Raw genomic sequence first — 17,751 nt, 5'->3', positions numbered from 1 at the left:
TAGTCCTCTTTGACTTGTCCCCTCCAGGATACAACAGCCTTTACAAAGTATAACTCAACAACTCTGGACAAGAGTTGAGTCCAAAGCTCCACAAAAAAAAACACCTCCCTTCAACTAATAAGAACTCTCTTTAGACTAACTCTTTCACTCTTTGTTTTCTCTTATGAATTGTGTGTCTCTAAAATCAAATGAAGACTACCACTATTTATACTACAAGAAGTTTTCCTAGCAATGAATAGGAAGATAATGGAGGTAGTAAATAGTGAAGATAATGGCCTTAGGAGTTACATAGGTTACAATGGGAGTTACATAGGTTACAATGAGAGTTACATATGTTACAAAGGGAGTTACATATGTTACATAGGTTACAAAGGGAGTAATAGAGGAATTAAGAATGAAATACATTGATGGATAACCAATGCTAATGGATGATGTAGAAGTCATCCATTCTTATAACTCCAAAATAAAGCAATTTAATAGGTTAAATATTAATATTAAAATGCTAATAACCTAACAACAACTCTAAAACCAAATCAAGGGAAATAATTTAAACTTATCGATATGTATACTAATCGAAATTGCTCAATTTTACCGTGCAATACATTTTTTGGTTCATTTATTCCTTATCTTTAGCAAAATATATTCTTACTTTAGTATCCTTTTAGAGTTAGATTTTCAGAGGATTTATTTTCGATCCTTGAATGTCATGCTTCAAACTGAATAATATTAAAACGCCAGATAGAAAATGTTTGGCTCATTATAGCAAAATAACTTTTAGCGGCATTAAGTATTGACACTAATAAAGAGTGCTAATGTCTTTACCGGTATTAGTTAAGTGTCATTAGAACCAAAGACGCTAAAGGCTTTAGGGACATATACAAAGAGTGACAATTGCCGCTAAAAATACATATTTAGCTGCAATTAAGAATTAAATATCGCTAATGATCATTTTTTTTGTAGTGGCTTCATATTTAAGGGGTATACATTTATTGAAAGAATTATACAGCATATCAGGACAAATTCCCTAATCGATCTTCTTATAAAGCACGATTGATCACGATCCTTCTATTCGACCTAATTTAAAAATAACCTTTTCTTTTTCAATATTTTCGTAACTATGATATAACTAATTAAATATTTTAATCAATCATCTTGAAGTTTGAAAAAATATTCCATCATATAGGTATGTCGAATAAATCGAAAGTCTAGTAATTAGGTTTAAAACTTGAAATTAATTATATCCTCTTTGGAAGTATCTAAAAAGTCAATTAACTTTAATTCTAACTTTATAAGGGATGGTAATTTATTATTCTCTCTAATCACTTTTATTTTATTTTTTTAAAAAGCAAAATTTTGTTCTTTTTTTTTCTTTTATTATTTATTTTATTGTTTTGTTTTGTTTTATTTTATTCCAAATACATCACAAGTTTCCAATCTATTGAGATTTTTGCGCCGCAGATAAAATAAAATAAAAAATTAGTCAAGATAACAACAATAACAATTAAAGAAAAAGTTAGTAACATGACAATATTCAATAATTTGAAACATGATAATATTTAATTTATTTCACAGACAAATCTACCACCAAACATTAATTTCACAAAAGAACATTTCTTATGTCTATAACATTAATTTCGAAAACATGTTGGAAACATAACACCCCCCCAAAAAAACAAAAAAATAAAAAATATGTCCTACCCTGTACATGATCTAAGTCAGAAAATAATAATATAAATATAATCGTAGAGTCAAAATTTTAATTAAGAAGATTTAAAATCTAAAATAGTAAACACAAAAAACGAACTAAAGAAAGTTCAATATATATACATAAAATTAAATTAAATTTTATAATTTTTGTATCATTAGAAAAACGAATGAACCCCTAATCATAAACTGACTCCACACTCCGCTCCGATATTATATTAGAGAAGTCACATGTTTGAAGAAAAGTGATGGATAAAAGGTATCAAGATTCAAGGTTGTTAGGTACCTATGTTTATTTATATCTTTGCAGTGTCTTTTTGTTTTCTTGCATTTGGATGGTCAATGGTGGCATACTAGTAGAATTACTAATTTTGTGAACCATATTATATAATTTGAATAGTTATAAAATATCACAGATCATGATGCATTTATAAAATTGCTTCACTTTAATTAGAAGTCTTGAATTTGAGACCTGAATACGAAAAAAATCTTGTTCAAAGCACCTCTTCGAATGAGTTCTGCAATGCGCGATTTTCAAATTTAATTGAAAATCTAATGCGGATAAACATCGAATAGAAAACATAAAAGAATAATAATTATAAAAATAAATATATTTATTTATATATTTAAATTTTATGACGCGGTCTCTTACGTAAACACGTATATACCTTGCTCCAAGCGACATCATAGAAGAGTAGGATACCATTTATATGAAAATACTAGGTATAAATGTAAAATATAACATTTTATAGTAAATTGTTTTTTTTAAAAAAATTATATTAATATAGAAAGTTTTTTGCGTATGTTATTGATTTTACGTGTAAATATTTTTTTTTTATATTAAAGATGTGACATTGAAAATCATATACTTATATGATGTTCTAAAATAATGTCATAAATTGAATGAATTGCCCCAATTTAAATAATTGATACAAGTAATATTTTAGTTATTTATTTTCAACAAAATGTAACAACATTAATTAGCCGCATGCAATAGTGACCATTTGTGACTTTAAATCAATGATAATAAAAAAAAATTATGAGAAATTTCTTAGTTATTGCTTAATGACTTTTTTTTCTTCTTCTGAATTTCTTATTTATAGCAATAAATAAATTTTTTTCCTTAATCAAAACAACAAGTACTCGTTTGGTCATAAAATATATATTTTTTAAATAATATTAAAATTTGGTGTTTGATGATAAGTTTTTTAATCAATTTAAAGTTGTATTTTAAATGTGTGAAATATTTTGTCTTATTTCAAATTTAACTTATTTTCAATTCTATAAATTCCAAATAAAGTGAAAAGTATTTAAAGTTTATGACTAAATTACAACTAATTATTTAACTAGCGTTCATTATAGATTTTCAAAAAAACTATTTTGAAATATATGTTTGATTATAAATTTGATCTTCAAATATCTATTTGACCATGAAATTTAATCAGATTTTAGAATGTTGATTTTCAAATTCTCAAAAACCGACTTCAACTTTTAACTAGTTTTAGGTCTTTCACTCGCGAAACTTCAATTTTCTTTTCCAAAAATATACGTATGTATCTAATTACAATTTCAAAAACACGAAATGTCATACTTCAACTTCAAAATCTATTTTCAAACCCGAGCTTAATTTAGAAAAATAATAAAATCTTTATATATAAAAAAAATGGAAAAATTACATGACATAGTGTCAAGTTGCCAAATAGTCCATGACTGATCTTATTGTGCTAACCAGCTAAGGCATTTTTGTTTGCCTTTTTCTCTCTTTACTCTTTTACCTATACATACATATTTCTGTATGTCTCTATCATGTTTTCACTCGTTTATAGATGTGGGGTGGTGGGGTTAAGGGGGGTTTGGTTTACTCCATAGATTGGACCTTGAAAATGCAAGATTTCAGCAAATCTTGGACCCCACCATTGCCTATTCTATAGTTTTGCCTAATTTTTCCAAGAAACCAAACATGGCTTAATGCACCCCATCTCATCTTTGAACCCCATTTAGTTGAATTTAGCTAAAGATTTCACCTTTATCTATTATTTATATGTTTGGTTTGGTATTCTTCTTCTAGAATCAAGATTCGTCTAAAAACAGTTATTTTGTTGTTGGAGGTGAAAGTGGTGGATGAGGTTTCTTCCATGTGGTATACTTTTGTAGAAGTAATTTTTATTTCTTTAATAGCCAAAGTTTCTTGCTTTTCTTTCTCTACTTTGTTTTAAAATAGACTTTTTGAAGGACTAATTGTATATCTTATCTTTGTTTAGTGGGGTTGTCTTGAAATTGGCTAACATTAAGTTTATCTTTATGTGGTGTTTGTTGTTTCTGAAGGGGATTGAAAGAGCTTAAAGCTTGATCTGCAAGGTGAATTTGAAGTGGGGTTTCATATTTTTTTGGAGGTGAGTGAGGAAGTTATTGAACTTTTGATTTTACTTCTGATGTTTGATGTTTAGTACTTTGCTTACTATTTATTGAACATGTTATGTTTGTATTTTTTGTGCAATTTGTCTAGGAGTTGTTGCAAACTTGCAATTGTTTATACTGTTTTTGTTGATTCTTGAAATGTAACTAGGATCTGCTTAAGCTTAATGAGATATATATATATAACACTGTTCATTCTTCTTTGTTCTTTCTTTTCACTGTTTGTATCTCTCCCAGCTATTGGGAAGTTCACCACAAGTAGATTTCTGTTTTTGTAAGGAGATTTGTTGCCAAAGATTTGATTTTTTTTTCTTCTGTTTTTCAGCTGTTACAGTCTGAGACTTGTTTTGTAGACGGGGAATCTTAGTAGCTAAGTTGATTGGCTACCTGAGTTCGATTCCCCATTTTGTAATCTTGTTCACCTACAAAACACTTGTTTTGTATACCCTCTTGTAGCTCATTATTTGATCAAGTTTTAATCTTTTGAGTAATTTAACTTGTAAAGATTCTGTCTTCTGATTTATGCATAAAAATTCTTGTAGTGCTGGTGGATTTCGGTCTCTTTGTATAACCGTGTTTATACTGTGGAAGGTGAAGGAAGAAAGTTCATTTTATCTGTTTTCTAATGTTTAATCACCTTGGAGGTGGAATATGGAAAACAGAAACATGGACAAGGATGAACCTAATAAAGAAGGTTTATTGCAGCTTGTGAACAAGGAAGAACAAGCAGAGGAGAATAGTTGTTTGTCGACAAGATTAATAGAAGAGTTAGAACCACAGCACCTACGTAGATTAGAAAACCCGCATTTTACTGGAAATTGCGCTCAGAAATTGCTCTTTCATAATTCTCTTGGCTTACAAAATAAGCTTCCGAAGCATATAATAAGTTTTGACGAAAGATACTTCCTTCGCTGCCTTGAATTGGTACACATACACTCCACATGTAACTTCTCTTCAAAGATGCAAATTATATCAAAGAGTTCAGGTTCAAGAGAGGTTAGAAATGAAAATCTCCACACTAATGGTAATCTGGCGACCGAATGTCCTCAAACTGTGGGGATTGAGTCAAGTTATGTCCCTGACTCCTCCGCGGAGTGGATTCTTGGTGCTATAACTGGTAGTAAGAGTATGCTGAACATTTTAAAGAGTCCCTTACTTAATCAATTTGGATCTGTTAACTGTACTGTTGATTCTGGAAAGGAAAATATAAATGACAGTGAAGAAGGAAGTTTTTCTGATTTCATGAGCTCTCCCGGTGGTTTTAGTGTCAGTTCAGCACAGAAGCTACAGAAGGAGATGACAGATCATGGATCTGAGCATGTACACAGAAGGGTTCTTTCTGTATCTAGTACAGCTTCGACATGCTCAGATCAATCATGTCTTTCAGCAGCTGCCCCTATTTCTCAAGGAATGTTCCAGAGGAGATGGAAAAATGGTTTACCACATTATGTCTTTTCCATAGATGGTAAAAAGGAAGTTTATGTAGCTGATCTGCTGGAGATTGACTCACCTGATGATAAGTTTCTCGATTATGTTTACACATTTCATTCAAGACAAGAAAGCAAAAAGGAATGCGCCTTCTCTGCAAGGGAATCACAACTTGTAGGTAAAATGACTGTGTCAACTTCAGTGACACTCAGCCCAACCAAGTTGGAGATTATGGAGACGCGATTTGTTGTGTTTGGTTCCATGGATCAATATATGGATGAGATACAAACAAGTCATATCCTCAGGAAGAACAAAAAGTTGGCAAAGAAAGTAACAGATGTGTTCAGAACTAGTCAGTCTTATAAGCAGAGAAGCTTATCCAAGTTCGGGGGAACAAGCGCCATTCTTGAAGATGCTTCGTGGACGCCATCCATAGATATGTATGATGATTATTATTCATGCGGCAATGCTCTTTTAGATCAGCAGATTCCGCCAAATTTTGAGCTGGCTGCCGTTGTTACCAGAGATCCTCTTAATGACAGCTCCAAGGAGGCAGAGAAGGGTGGCTGGGGTATGAAGTTTCTCAAGAAATCTCCGACTGGAAGTAAAAATGCACCTCCTGAGATATCGGTGGAATGTCGTTCACGTGGCACCAGTGATTGCTCAACAAGCACAGATGTTATAATTCCAAGTGGTTTTCATGGTGGACCTAGAAGCAGACATGCTGGGCCGTCAAGCCTGTTGGAGCGGTGGAGCTCTGGTGGGCACTGTGATTGTGGAGGCTGGGATCTCGGGTGCCCCCTCACAGTTCTTAAAACTGGGAATGAAGCTTCATCACAAACTACATCCGGGGACTGTCAAACTTTTGATCTCTATATACAGGTCTATCTCATTATAAGTTTTTGTTCTCTATGTTCTTCAAGCAACTATGCATTTAAATATGTGGAATGTTGAAATGTCACTAACCGATTTTCTTTTCCACGATTTTGCAGGGTTTGAAACAAAGTGCACCAGTCATGAAAATGTCGAATATTCATGATGGTTTGTATTACATCCATTTTCATTCGACTCTATCAGCTTTGCAGTCTTTCGCCATAGCTGCTGCTTTCATTCATAGACATAGTCCTTTCCTACGACCGAAACTGTACAGGAAGTGAAGTAAGATGACACCAAGTATGGTATCTGTTGTTATAGCTCTCTTTCTTTAAAAGAAGTCAGACAAATCGACCATTAGAAATGGTTCAAAGATATAACATATGATTGTCTCTCTTAGCTGGTAGAGTATTAGATAGGAGATTCGTTTGTTAGCTCACATTATCATTTTGTTAGTGTAATGAATGATACACTTTAGAAGCAGCGGTCAGTGTACAAATCGTCTATTGGATGGGGGGACATCCATTTGTACCGTTGATTAAGTTAATGAAAGTCGAAACATATTGATTCTTGAGTGGTTTGTTGATCCTTTGATCTCTAGTGCAACTTTCAGGCATCAACGGAAACTTCAGTTATGTTTCAATATCGTCTATCGTTGATTGTAAGAGGCCTCTCTCTCTCTTTCTCATTGATTTTAGCATGTGTGATGTTATGTTCACAGTGTAGACAATATTGATGAATCACTGCATTTTCATGCTTTCTTTACACAAGTTCTTGGAACTCATCTAAGATGACATACTTTGTGTCAATGGTAAAACTCAATCCTGTAAACTTCTTTGTGCTAATCAACGATAACAACGTACTCAATGTAATCCCAGAAGTGTGGGTTCAATGTAATCCCAGAAGTGTGGGGTGGGGTCAGAAGACGGTTGGTTAAACTCTTTGGTTCCTTATGTTTATGTTGCAATTGTTTTCATCCTTTCGTTAAGGCATAATACATAAACACGACCCTTAACTTGGCGTCAGTTGACAACCATGACCCTTAATTTTGGGTGTGCACAAGTAGATACGTAAACTTGTATAAAATTGAACAAATAGACACATTCGTCCTACATGACACTCTACATGACAATTATGTGTCCTACATGGCATCTCATGTGTATTATGTCGCGTAGGACACGCGTGTCTACTCGTTTAAGTTTATATACGCTTCAGTTCTTACTTACGCACACTCAAAGTTGGAGGACATAATTGTCCATTGAAGTCAAGTTAGGTTATGTTTATGTATTATATCTTTCGTTTTGTTGTAGCGTCAAGTGTTACATATGGAAGTAGCAAGCTTGTTGATGAATGACCTTGTTATGGAACTGTAGTATAGGCATTTGGACATGTTCTATTTTGAATTTACTGCTTTTGGCTTGAACTATGTATACATATACAAAAAAAATTTGAAAAATATACCTATAATAAGGTCACATTTTTCGATGAAAGTGACCAAAAAAAGGTTAACACAAGCATGATTGTTATCAAATAGCACAACTATACGTGTTCAAGGATATGACTTAGTGATTAATAAATTAAACGTGTAGTTGTATAGTCAAATAATACGAGTACACATTTAATTTTTACAAATAGAACATAATTTCAAATTCTCCCCCTATTATGAGTAAATATTTTGCAGTATTACCTTTGAGAAAAGCTGATAAGACAGTGTTTGTTTTGAGTAAAAAGAGACAAATTGAGAGGAAATGGTAAAGGCAGTGTTCTGTAAACCTCTGTTTGATTTAGATTGTTTTCCCAAACAGGAAATAAGAGATTTGGGGAATCTTATTTTGTGATATGAACCGTTGGATCAGTGAAGATGAGTGGTCAAGATTAGTCTACAAAATCAACGGTCTTGATGAAACAATCGATGGTCTATATTGATCAAAGTTTAGTGGCGATCAATAAAAATTGTGATAAAGTGATAAGTATTCATCTGTTTTAAATGTTATCGTAGAATTCCAAATATATCTCAAACAATTTTTCAACAGCCTACATAATAACTATGCTAGAAATATAATGATCGTTACAAAATTAATGAAATGTCAATTTCTTTTTTCCCTTTTTTAATAAGTTAAATGTATTGGCCATATCAATATATTGAAATAGGATAAGGTAATATGGACAAAGTATTAGATAAAATTGATTATAGATACATTGATATATAAAATTGATAATTATATAAATACTTAAAATCATTGTGAAATAAGGGACGTGAGAGGAGAAAGTCAGTGCATCTCAAATATATGTAAATCAAGTTTTTCGATATAATATATATAAAACAAATAATATCTAATTTTACTTGCATGTCTAAAAAAAGTATTTTTTGAAAATAATAATAATTTAGGAAAACTATTATTTCAACCTATAATCAACATCAGTAAAATTGTTTCATGTCATTTTCTCCAAAATAAAAACAAACTTTTTTTTTTCATTTGTAGAATAAAAAGGAAAAAAAAGAAATACAATTGACAGTAAAAACTAAAAAGTATATCTATTTTCTTTTGTAGATATTTTTACAAATTTTATTCGTGATTTATCTAATAATTTATGTCATATGAAATTTCTTTTTATTTCACAAAAATATATTCAAAGTTTATAGTCCAAAAGTACAAAATTTAGATTTCATTAATTTGTGAAAATAAAATAGAATGTCATACAATTTATTTCACGAAAAAAAGTCAAATTTACTTTGGAATTATGCAAAATATATATACTATTTACGTCCTTCATTACATTTTGAGATAAAAAAATGCCTTCAAAGTTATTCCAAAAGATCACAAATATCTTCAAAAGTTAAAATTTTTAATAATCTGACAAGTGAGACGAATCTCTCCACCTAACGATTGAGGCAATTTCGATTTCAAAATGTAACGGAAGATATAAATAATTTTTTTTACATAATTCAGAGGTAATTTTAACATTTTTCAGTCAACGAATAAGATTTCCCAAAAATTTCTTTTATTAAATACATTTATTAGTTAATCATATTTACTAACTATACTTAGAATTAACTTATTTGGTTTTATATATATACATAGAAAATTCTTATTGGAGCTTTTATCTCTCACCATTGTTGAAAAAAGAATTTTTTGATGGAGTCCAAATGCTAAAGTAAAAGCTATTTCTTCAACTTTTCCATAAAAAGGTATAGTGATTTATCCTTTTTCTTTTTTTAGGTATCGGAAGAGGCGAATTCAGAATTTGAATTATAAAGGGCTTGAATCCATCGTTATATCTATAAAGTTATAGGTTCATATTTATTGCTTAAAAGTTAAAATTATTGAGTTCAGATGAACGCGATTCGTTGGAGTATGGTCCACATGAGTGTTTCTTGATCCTCAAGCTTTTTTTAAGGTAAAAAGGTGAAAACTTTATTTGATTTTTTGAGATTTGTGGAAGAATTTCGATGAAAAACTACTGGGGTCAGTCTTGCATTGAGTGATTCTGTGTTGGCGTATATAACCCATTGATGTTAGAGAGTGAAAATGGTTTCATGCAGAAGAAAAAATGAAGAAAATGATATAAAAATTTTAACTTTTGAAATGTATTTTTTTGTTATTGTTGTTGTGTGTGTTTTTGTTTGGTTTCTCACTTCCTACCAAGACAGAATTATTTCATACCTAGGTTTCGAACTCGAGGTCTCTGGTTAAGGGATGAGGAGTTTGGATATGGAAGAACAGAGGAGTTTGGAATCTGTGCTATTCTACATTTTGTTTTTTCGTTGTTATGTATTTTTGCTTTTGTATAAAATTTGATTCTGATTTCCCCATGTTAAGGTGTTCATGGTTCTGTTTCAATTATTATTTTCTATTTTTATGTTTCATCTGTTAAATAAGGGTTTTGATTCTTTGATGCTGTGATATCTCGTTAGTTTTGTTTCTGATGTATACTGAGGATTAGGGTGTGTTTGATATGAAGGAAAATGTTTTTTTAGGAAAATAAGTCGGGATCTTGCACCCAAGGGTGTGTATTGTGTGGTCAATGAAGTGGTTGAGAGCCATGAGGTTTCAGGTTCAAATTTCAGTGGAGACAAAAATAGTCGGTGATCCGTTCTTATCTGTCCTAGACTTGGTGGATAGAGATTCGTGGTACTTGTTGCCGGTGGGAGGCAAGTATTCCATGGAATTAGTTGAGGTGTGTTAAAGCTGGTTTGAACATCACGTTCAACAAAATATATAAATAAGTAGGTTCTATACTTATTTTCTTGTATCCGTTACGTAAGCAGAAAAAATATTTTCTTAAAAACATTTGTTATAATCTAGAATAAGGGTTAGGGGGCGAAGATTAGGTGTGTTGGATGGTTGAAGGACATAATTAATGTGGAATGCCTTGCCTTGCGCCAGTTCCAGTCATGAGATGACTTTTCTCTTACTCGTGTTTAAAAGGATTGTAGAGAAGATGTTTAAAAGAAATAGTAATAGCGAAGATGTCAGTGATGAAACATGACTTAGTGAACAGTGGGAGAAAATTGCGTTACGACGTATATATGATGACTGATGAACTGATTATTATGCAGTCAACTCTTTTATACTGTCTCAGACTGATCTCTTTAGGAATTTCTGAACATGATGAAGTATCGGTTTATCAATACTTGTTGTTATTATACTTTACTTGAGCTGAAGGTCTATCAGAAACAACCTCTCTGTCTTCACAAGGTAGGGGCAAGGCTGCGTACACACTACCCTCGCCAAACCCCACTTGTGAGGTTATTACACTGAGTTTGTTGTTGTTGTTGATGATGATGACATATCGGTTAGATACTTAACAATATCATCTGTTTTCTATTTAAAAATTCATGTAGTTATTTGATAAAACCAACATTCTATAGTACTTCCTATTAGCTTCTGAAAAAATGCCAGGAGTTCTCATAGATCTGTATCGAATACCGTTCAACATGGAATGTCATCTAATAAGTTATTATGCTATGCATAAATTATTCCAGTCATCATGTTGGTAAAATTCAGACATTGTTTCTGCTTTTTTTTTTGTGGTTTAAATGCAGATGTAATGTTTTTTCTGTTTTTTTTGGGCATTGAAAGGAAGAAGATATACCTTAACCTCATTGAGCTCCTTAAAGTTCTACATTAGTATAATAAATGGCGCCAAACTCGAAGTCTAGAGTTACAAAGGCCTTTGAGGCAATGAAGGTTTTTGGCTATAGTGAAACAGTTGTGAAGCCAGTGTTGAGGAACCTTCTGAATTTGTACAACAAAAACTGGAAGCTTATTGAAGATGAGAATTATTCTGTTCTTTTGGAGTCTATTATAGACAGCGAAGAGTCTAAGGTATTGTTGTTACTTATGATTCAGTGCTTATTTTTGTCCATAACCACATGATACCCTTTGCGACATGTGAATCCTTTATGAAGATTATGTGTGGTAATATATATATCTATCTTGATATCATGCACAAATAGAAAAGTAGGATGCTCCTTCATCTTTAATTCTTTCCTTTCAAAAATTTTCGATGTGAAAGCATGTCATTTATTTCCTCCGATGATCAGGAAAAGCAGAAATCCTCGATGGAAGATGAACCGGAAGAAAATGAACCACCATTGAAAAGATCTAGGCTCTACTCCCAGGGAAATCATTCTTCAGCTGCTAAACACGATGCCGGCCCTAGTGTTGACACATGTACTTCAGAGTTGCAGCCTTACGGCAAGCAGAAGATGGCTGATATCACCACCGAGTCTTGTGAAACTCAGGATGTTGAAATGAAGCCTCGCTTTCTCTTGAACCATCATCAGCGCAAAGGTAAGAAACAGATTTCTTCAGAGGCTTCTCCTGTTTCAGAGGAGGATAATGACATTGTAGTACTGTCTGATGATGACAAGCAAGAAACTCGTATTCTGTCATCTCATTTGAAACTAAAGAAAAGGGGAGACACATCTCGTTTATATTCTGCTGTGAAACCCAAAAGAAGACTAGCTTATAGTAGTAGCCTGGAAGAGCCAAATGTTATGGGTTCTACTGATGTATCCAAAGAAGGTGCTCTGGTTGAGTATAGCTTCAGTGATGCAATGCCACTTTCTGATACCCTGCCAGGTTTTGATGTTCCTCTTGCTGTTGTTCCTTCAGGTATTCCCTCCATGTATAGAGAACTGTTATAAGATTATTCTGCTCTCTCCCCAGACATGGTTTACTACTTTGAAATTGTCAACGGGTTGTTCTTTTTTGTGAGTTTTGATACCCATTCTGATGATATCCTCTAGATGTATTTTTCTTTATAGTCTCTTTTGACTGTCATTTATGCTAGTTTGGGTGATTATTCACTAACTGAGGATGTGAATATTGAAATTATTGACTAAAAGGGAGAGATATCGGAGGAGTTGACTTGCTAACAACAATAACTATATATTTTTAAGTTAATGTGTTAACTGATGAAAGCCAAAGAAAGACAGCAAAGTCATACTGCTATATATCAATCCTTTCTCCAGTGATATATTCTTCTTCTCTATGAAGTTTCAATGATTACAATTTTCTGAGTGCAAGTTCTATGAATTTGTTCCAGCTCTAATGATCTTGATACAAATCAAAGATGTGAAATTATATTTGTATACACAATTTTTACAAAAAAAGCTACCCCTTCCACTCTCGATTGAGCTTTATCTTTCATATAAGCTAGCAGCAAGATTCTTATGGTTTATAGTAATTACATATTAGTTTCTGCTCATAGTAAGCCCGATGATATTTTTGGTTGATGAAAAGGAAAAAGCTATGTGAATGAAGAACATAAGATTTATTGAATCAGAAGGGGTCATAAGTTTTCTCTTTTTTTTTGGTAAATTGTATGTCTGAAGTTGGGATTTTTTTTTGTTTTCTTTTCCTCTTGGTTTTGTAGTCAAATTCCAAGTCTTACAAAATGCGAATGTTATCTATAGTCTAGAAGTTTAATTCTGTCATATTTTTTTTGAATTGAAAAACAAGACTTGGAGCGTCTCAACTCTGAACATCTGGGTACAGAAGGAAATAAAGAAGATGCAACAAATTCATCACGACTAAATATTGCTTCCACCCCGAACGGGGAAGTGAAACTCTCTTTTGTCTATAAGATATATTCTTCATCAGATTTTTGCCCACCAAGTTTAGATGCAGTCTTTAAGCGGATGGAGGAAAAGTATATGAAGTCCTACAGATTTTCTCAACCTGGTTTTCTGCTAAGTCTGATGGAAAATCTGTGTAAATGCTATCTGACAGCTGGCACCAGGACCAGGACAGCAAATGAGCCATCAGCTGGGATATGGTCCCAGAAACTTCACCCAGTAGGTGTCAGATATGATGCTACTAATCATGAATTGCACTTTGCTCCAGACACTAGCAATGGCTCATTCAAATTGTCGAATTTGATCAAAATCTTACCTCAAATTCCAACATTTACAGCTTCAGGAAATAGGGATATAATGTGCTACATGGTGGATTTTAATGGTACAAGGATTAATGGTGCTGAGAAGGACAACACTAACAAGCTTCTTAAACTCCTTGCCTCTTCAACTATGAACAATTCAGTGCTTGTTCAAAGTGAACACTCATCTCCTGGTCTTCGTAATTCTGTTTATTATATTGAAGACATCTCCAATGGTCAAGAGGAGCATAAAATTTCGTTGATTAATGCATTCAGCCATGTCCTGCCTGTCTTCAAGTACATACCTAAAAATGTTATTTTCCAAAACGCATATGTGAAGTTTCTTCTTGCTCGTATATCAGATGACAGCTGTTGTTCAAACTGCAGCGGGGATTGTTTGTCCCAAGATATACCCTGTGCTTGTGCTGGTGAAACAGGGGGTGAATTTGCCTACACATCAGGTGGTTTGCTCAAGGAGAAGTTTCTTGAGAGTTGCATCTCAATGAGTTGTGAACCCCAAAAGCATGGTTTAGTATATTGTCAGGACTGTCCCCTTGAAAGGTCTAAGAATAATAGCGTGTCTGGCCTGTGCAAGGGTCATCTGGTGAGGAAATTTATCAAAGAGTGCTGGCATAAATGTGGCTGCAGCAGGGGATGTGGAAATCGTGTTATTCAGCGAGGCATAGCAGTGCCATTGCAGGTAAGAAAAATATTGCAAACCAAGAGTTTCATGTACCATAACTTTGCCTCTTTATGAACATAAAAAATAGGAGATTGTTTCAGTACTAGTGAGAATGATGTTAGGAGTAGTCATTTAAATTATTGGTCTGAGAAAACATGATGCTCCCTCTGTCCCAATTTATTTGGCACCTTTGACTTGACATAAAATTTAAGAAATAACGGGAGACTTTTGAAATGTGGTCTAAAACACACCTTAGGCCCTTGTATGACATAAAAGGGGAATTTTAAAGTCAAGTTATTTCTAATTATATGGATGTGGCATTTTTTTTTGGGACATACTAAAAGGGAAAGTGTGCCACAAATTGGGACAGAGGGAGTAATCTTTTGTGGTTGAACTATAATATATATTGTTTTTTCCATCTTGGTGTGAATATAAATGATCTGATTTATCCGAAAAGGAAAGAAAGGTTTTGTGCATGATCTATATTTCTGAAGAAACCTAGAGTAGTAAGAAGTGTTTGACACATTCTTATCCTGCATGTCAGGTGTTTATGACAGCTGATGGGAAAGGTTGGGGTCTCAGGGCACTGGAGGATTTGCCTAGAGGTGCTTTTGTTTGTGAATATGTAGGAGAAATAGTGACCAACACAGAGTTGTATGAGCGAAACACGCAAACTGCTAGTGAGAGACACACATATCCGGTTTTGCTAGATGCAGACTGGGGTTCGGAAGGTGTCCTGAAGGATGAGGAGGCACTTTGTTTGGATGCAACATACTATGGCAATATTGCAAGGTTCATTAATCATAGGTTAGGCTCTAATGTTCATCCTTTTCTCTTTGTAATTGTCTTTCTTCTTTTTCTTCTTCTCCCCTGTTACATTAAACCGGTGATATGTATTTTGTACAGTTCTTTTACAAAGTAGATAATATTCATGTCCACCTGCTGTTACTTACTAACAAACAACATGTTTCTCTTTGTTTCTATTACTTGGTTCGTCAAGTTTGGAAAGAAAACTGATAGGTAAAAATTAGATGCAACCCTATATATTGCATGTAGAGATATAATAATCATATTGATTCCTTTTGTTATGGCTTTCTTTTTGATGTACATTTGGCATGGAATAAACCCCCAATTGAGCACCATTAGAAGTCCCTTTTTTCTTCTTTGCATGATCAACAGCTCATTCTTTGCTTTTATTGTTTCTAAGAATCACATTTACATTCAAGAAAAGTGCATTGATTCTTTTTTACTTCGCAATGTGGACTGAAACTTACCACATTGTAATTTTATCTTGACCAGATGTTATGAAGGTAACTTGATTGAGATCCCAGTTGAAGTAGAGACTCCAGATCATCACTACTACCATGTACTTGTTATCTATCTTTCTCTTAACGCTTTTTGAAGTATCTCTCTGTTACTTAGAAACCCGTGCAATAACTACAGCAAGCATTTTTTTTTAATGTCACTGCAGATTGCTTTTTTCACTACGAGGAAAGTTAATGCTTTAGAAGAGTTAACTTGGGTAAAGCCCCTATCTATGTTGAACTCTATAACTATTAGAACTTTGTCATTTTGATATAGGAAACATGAGTTAAGTCAAAGATCAGTATAATTTGGTTTAGACTAGTTGTTGACTTAGATATACTAAGTATCATTACAAATTTGCTACATTGCAGGATTATGGTATTGACTTCACCGATCATACTCATCCAGTGAAAGCTTTCAAGTGCTGCTGTGGAAGTAAATCTTGTCGAGACACCGGCCTTTAAAGAGTCAGTTCAACTTTTTACCTCTCTTTCTTATACTCGCCCTGCAGTGAAATCTGTCAACTATTTCATGCGCATATTGACCTGAGTACTTCTCTAGAGCTTTATGATATGTAATACACAAATCTCTTCCTGCCCTTTCTATCTTCTCGAGACCAGAATCAATCTGCCAATTGATTAAATTATATTCCTTCCTTTACAGTTCTACCTACCAGCCTTTAGTACATTGAAATGCTTACATAGTGCACCATTTGTTGTAGAATAGAGTAACTTAAAGCCATCCCCACGCGTGTTTCACTTCAAAATACTTGCTGATTTTGAACTACTTCATTCGATTTCTTTATATTTAATCAGATTCCGTTACCTGCAGGAGCTAGGAAGTATACATTGATGAAGATTACTCCTCACTGATGATGCTGATCTCATCGATAGCTCATATAGATATGATATAGGTAATACAAGAAACAGTCTTGTTATTTCTGGAAAAGAACAGCTGGTGTTAACACAGATGAAGATTCCTTCTTACTCATGATGTTGATCGCTTCGATCAAGAAGCACACTTTAGTTTTTCTGAAAAGTACTGCTGATGTTATGTTCTACCAGTTGATGAGATTGCACATGACTATGTTGGAAAAAACATGTTTTATTTTGAGTATATGACTTCTTGGATACATACTTGCCCAGTATACGCTGAGAAGCCTTTCTGGCTCGCCTTTGACTCTTACATCTCATTTAACTCTCTACTTCGTTAACTTCTCAGTCCCTCGTGAGTGTGGCACGAACCTCTAACTCTAAGCATGGAGTTGATGGTTGGTAAAAGTCTTGAACAACATTTCTTTGCTAAAATGCAATACTCTCAGAGCATCAATATATTGTTCTTGTGCTAAAACCTTGCATTTAGCTAGTGACTTTGGGACCACAAAGTCACAAATCTTTTCCATGAATCATTGTCTAGTTTGCATTGAAGGGGATAGCCTTGTCTCTTTGTGACATGTTCGAGCCATGAAATTATTCTTTGATGCTTGTGTCATGACAAAATTATCTACCATGTTTGTGTCACGGTATAAAGTTGTCTCCGTATCACCTATATGTCACTATTTTGAGATGTGGAATGTGTGCTTTAGACGAGTATGACTCCTTCCACCGACCTTGCGTAATCGCGGTATAGCTTTATAAATACATCTATTTTCTTATTAATTTAACATGTTAAAAAAAACTTCCATAGAAATGTCATACTATGTAACACCAAAATATAGTCCATAAACAACTATAATTAGAAAAACACATTATAAAATGAAGTGAGATAAATAATAACTTTACAATAAGTCCAAATACTTTAAACTATAGTCAAAGAAATAGTCTAGTACTTACTAATTACCATGCAACAATAATTAAAAAAAAAAGTCAACAAACAACAAAATATTCGAAGGTCGAGCAAGAAAAATCGATTTTCTGTTATACTCTGATGATCTCTTTTCTATCGAAACATGGTTAAAG

General features: G+C 33.3%; 2 protein-coding genes across 12 annotated transcripts; both read left to right on the top strand.

Moving 5' to 3' along the window:
• The first annotated feature begins 2,759 nt into the window (after positions 1 to 2,759).
• On the top strand, positions 2,760 to 6,994 carry LOC101263157 (uncharacterized). 6 transcript variants are annotated; one of them, XM_010328489.4, is made up of 4 exons: positions 2,760 to 3,860; positions 4,030 to 4,097; positions 4,662 to 6,429; positions 6,540 to 6,994. In XM_010328489.4, exons 3-4 carry the CDS (start codon positions 4,771 to 4,773, stop codon positions 6,702 to 6,704), a joined length of 1,824 nt encoding a protein of 607 aa, XP_010326791.1. In that variant the 5' UTR covers positions 2,760 to 3,860; positions 4,030 to 4,097; positions 4,662 to 4,770; the 3' UTR covers positions 6,705 to 6,994. The 6 variants fall into 6 exon arrangements, with proteins under 6 accessions (XP_010326791.1, XP_004247767.1, XP_069145347.1 ...); XM_004247719.5 differs by having other exon boundaries at positions 2,830 to 3,844; XM_069289246.1 differs by having other exon boundaries at positions 3,484 to 3,844; positions 4,445 to 6,429.
• Positions 6,995 to 9,519: 2,525 nt separating this feature from the next.
• LOC101264674 (probable inactive histone-lysine N-methyltransferase SUVR2) lies at positions 9,520 to 16,940 on the top strand. 6 transcript variants are annotated; one of them, XM_026032777.2, is made up of 10 exons: positions 9,642 to 9,819; positions 11,505 to 11,750; positions 11,969 to 12,542; positions 13,392 to 14,103; positions 14,194 to 14,506; positions 15,033 to 15,295; positions 15,788 to 15,854; positions 15,960 to 16,010; positions 16,165 to 16,260; positions 16,625 to 16,940. In XM_026032777.2, exons 2-9 carry the CDS (start codon positions 11,562 to 11,564, stop codon positions 16,255 to 16,257), a joined length of 2,262 nt encoding a protein of 753 aa, XP_025888562.1. In that variant the 5' UTR covers positions 9,642 to 9,819; positions 11,505 to 11,561; the 3' UTR covers positions 16,258 to 16,260; positions 16,625 to 16,940. The 6 variants fall into 6 exon arrangements, with proteins under 6 accessions (XP_010326789.1, XP_010326790.1, XP_025888562.1 ...); XM_010328487.4 differs by lacking the exon at positions 9,642 to 9,819 and adding an exon at positions 9,520 to 9,610 and having other exon boundaries at positions 13,392 to 14,506; XM_010328488.4 differs by having other exon boundaries at positions 9,641 to 9,819; positions 11,978 to 12,542; positions 13,392 to 14,506.
• The last annotated feature ends 811 nt before the right edge of the window (positions 16,941 to 17,751 follow it).

The sequence above is a fragment of the Solanum lycopersicum genome, chromosome 9 (assembly GCF_036512215.1).
Source record: "Solanum lycopersicum chromosome 9, SLM_r2.1".
NCBI lineage: Eukaryota > Viridiplantae > Streptophyta > Magnoliopsida > Solanales > Solanaceae > Solanum > Solanum lycopersicum.
This window is presented reverse-complemented; position numbering and strand designations above follow the sequence as displayed.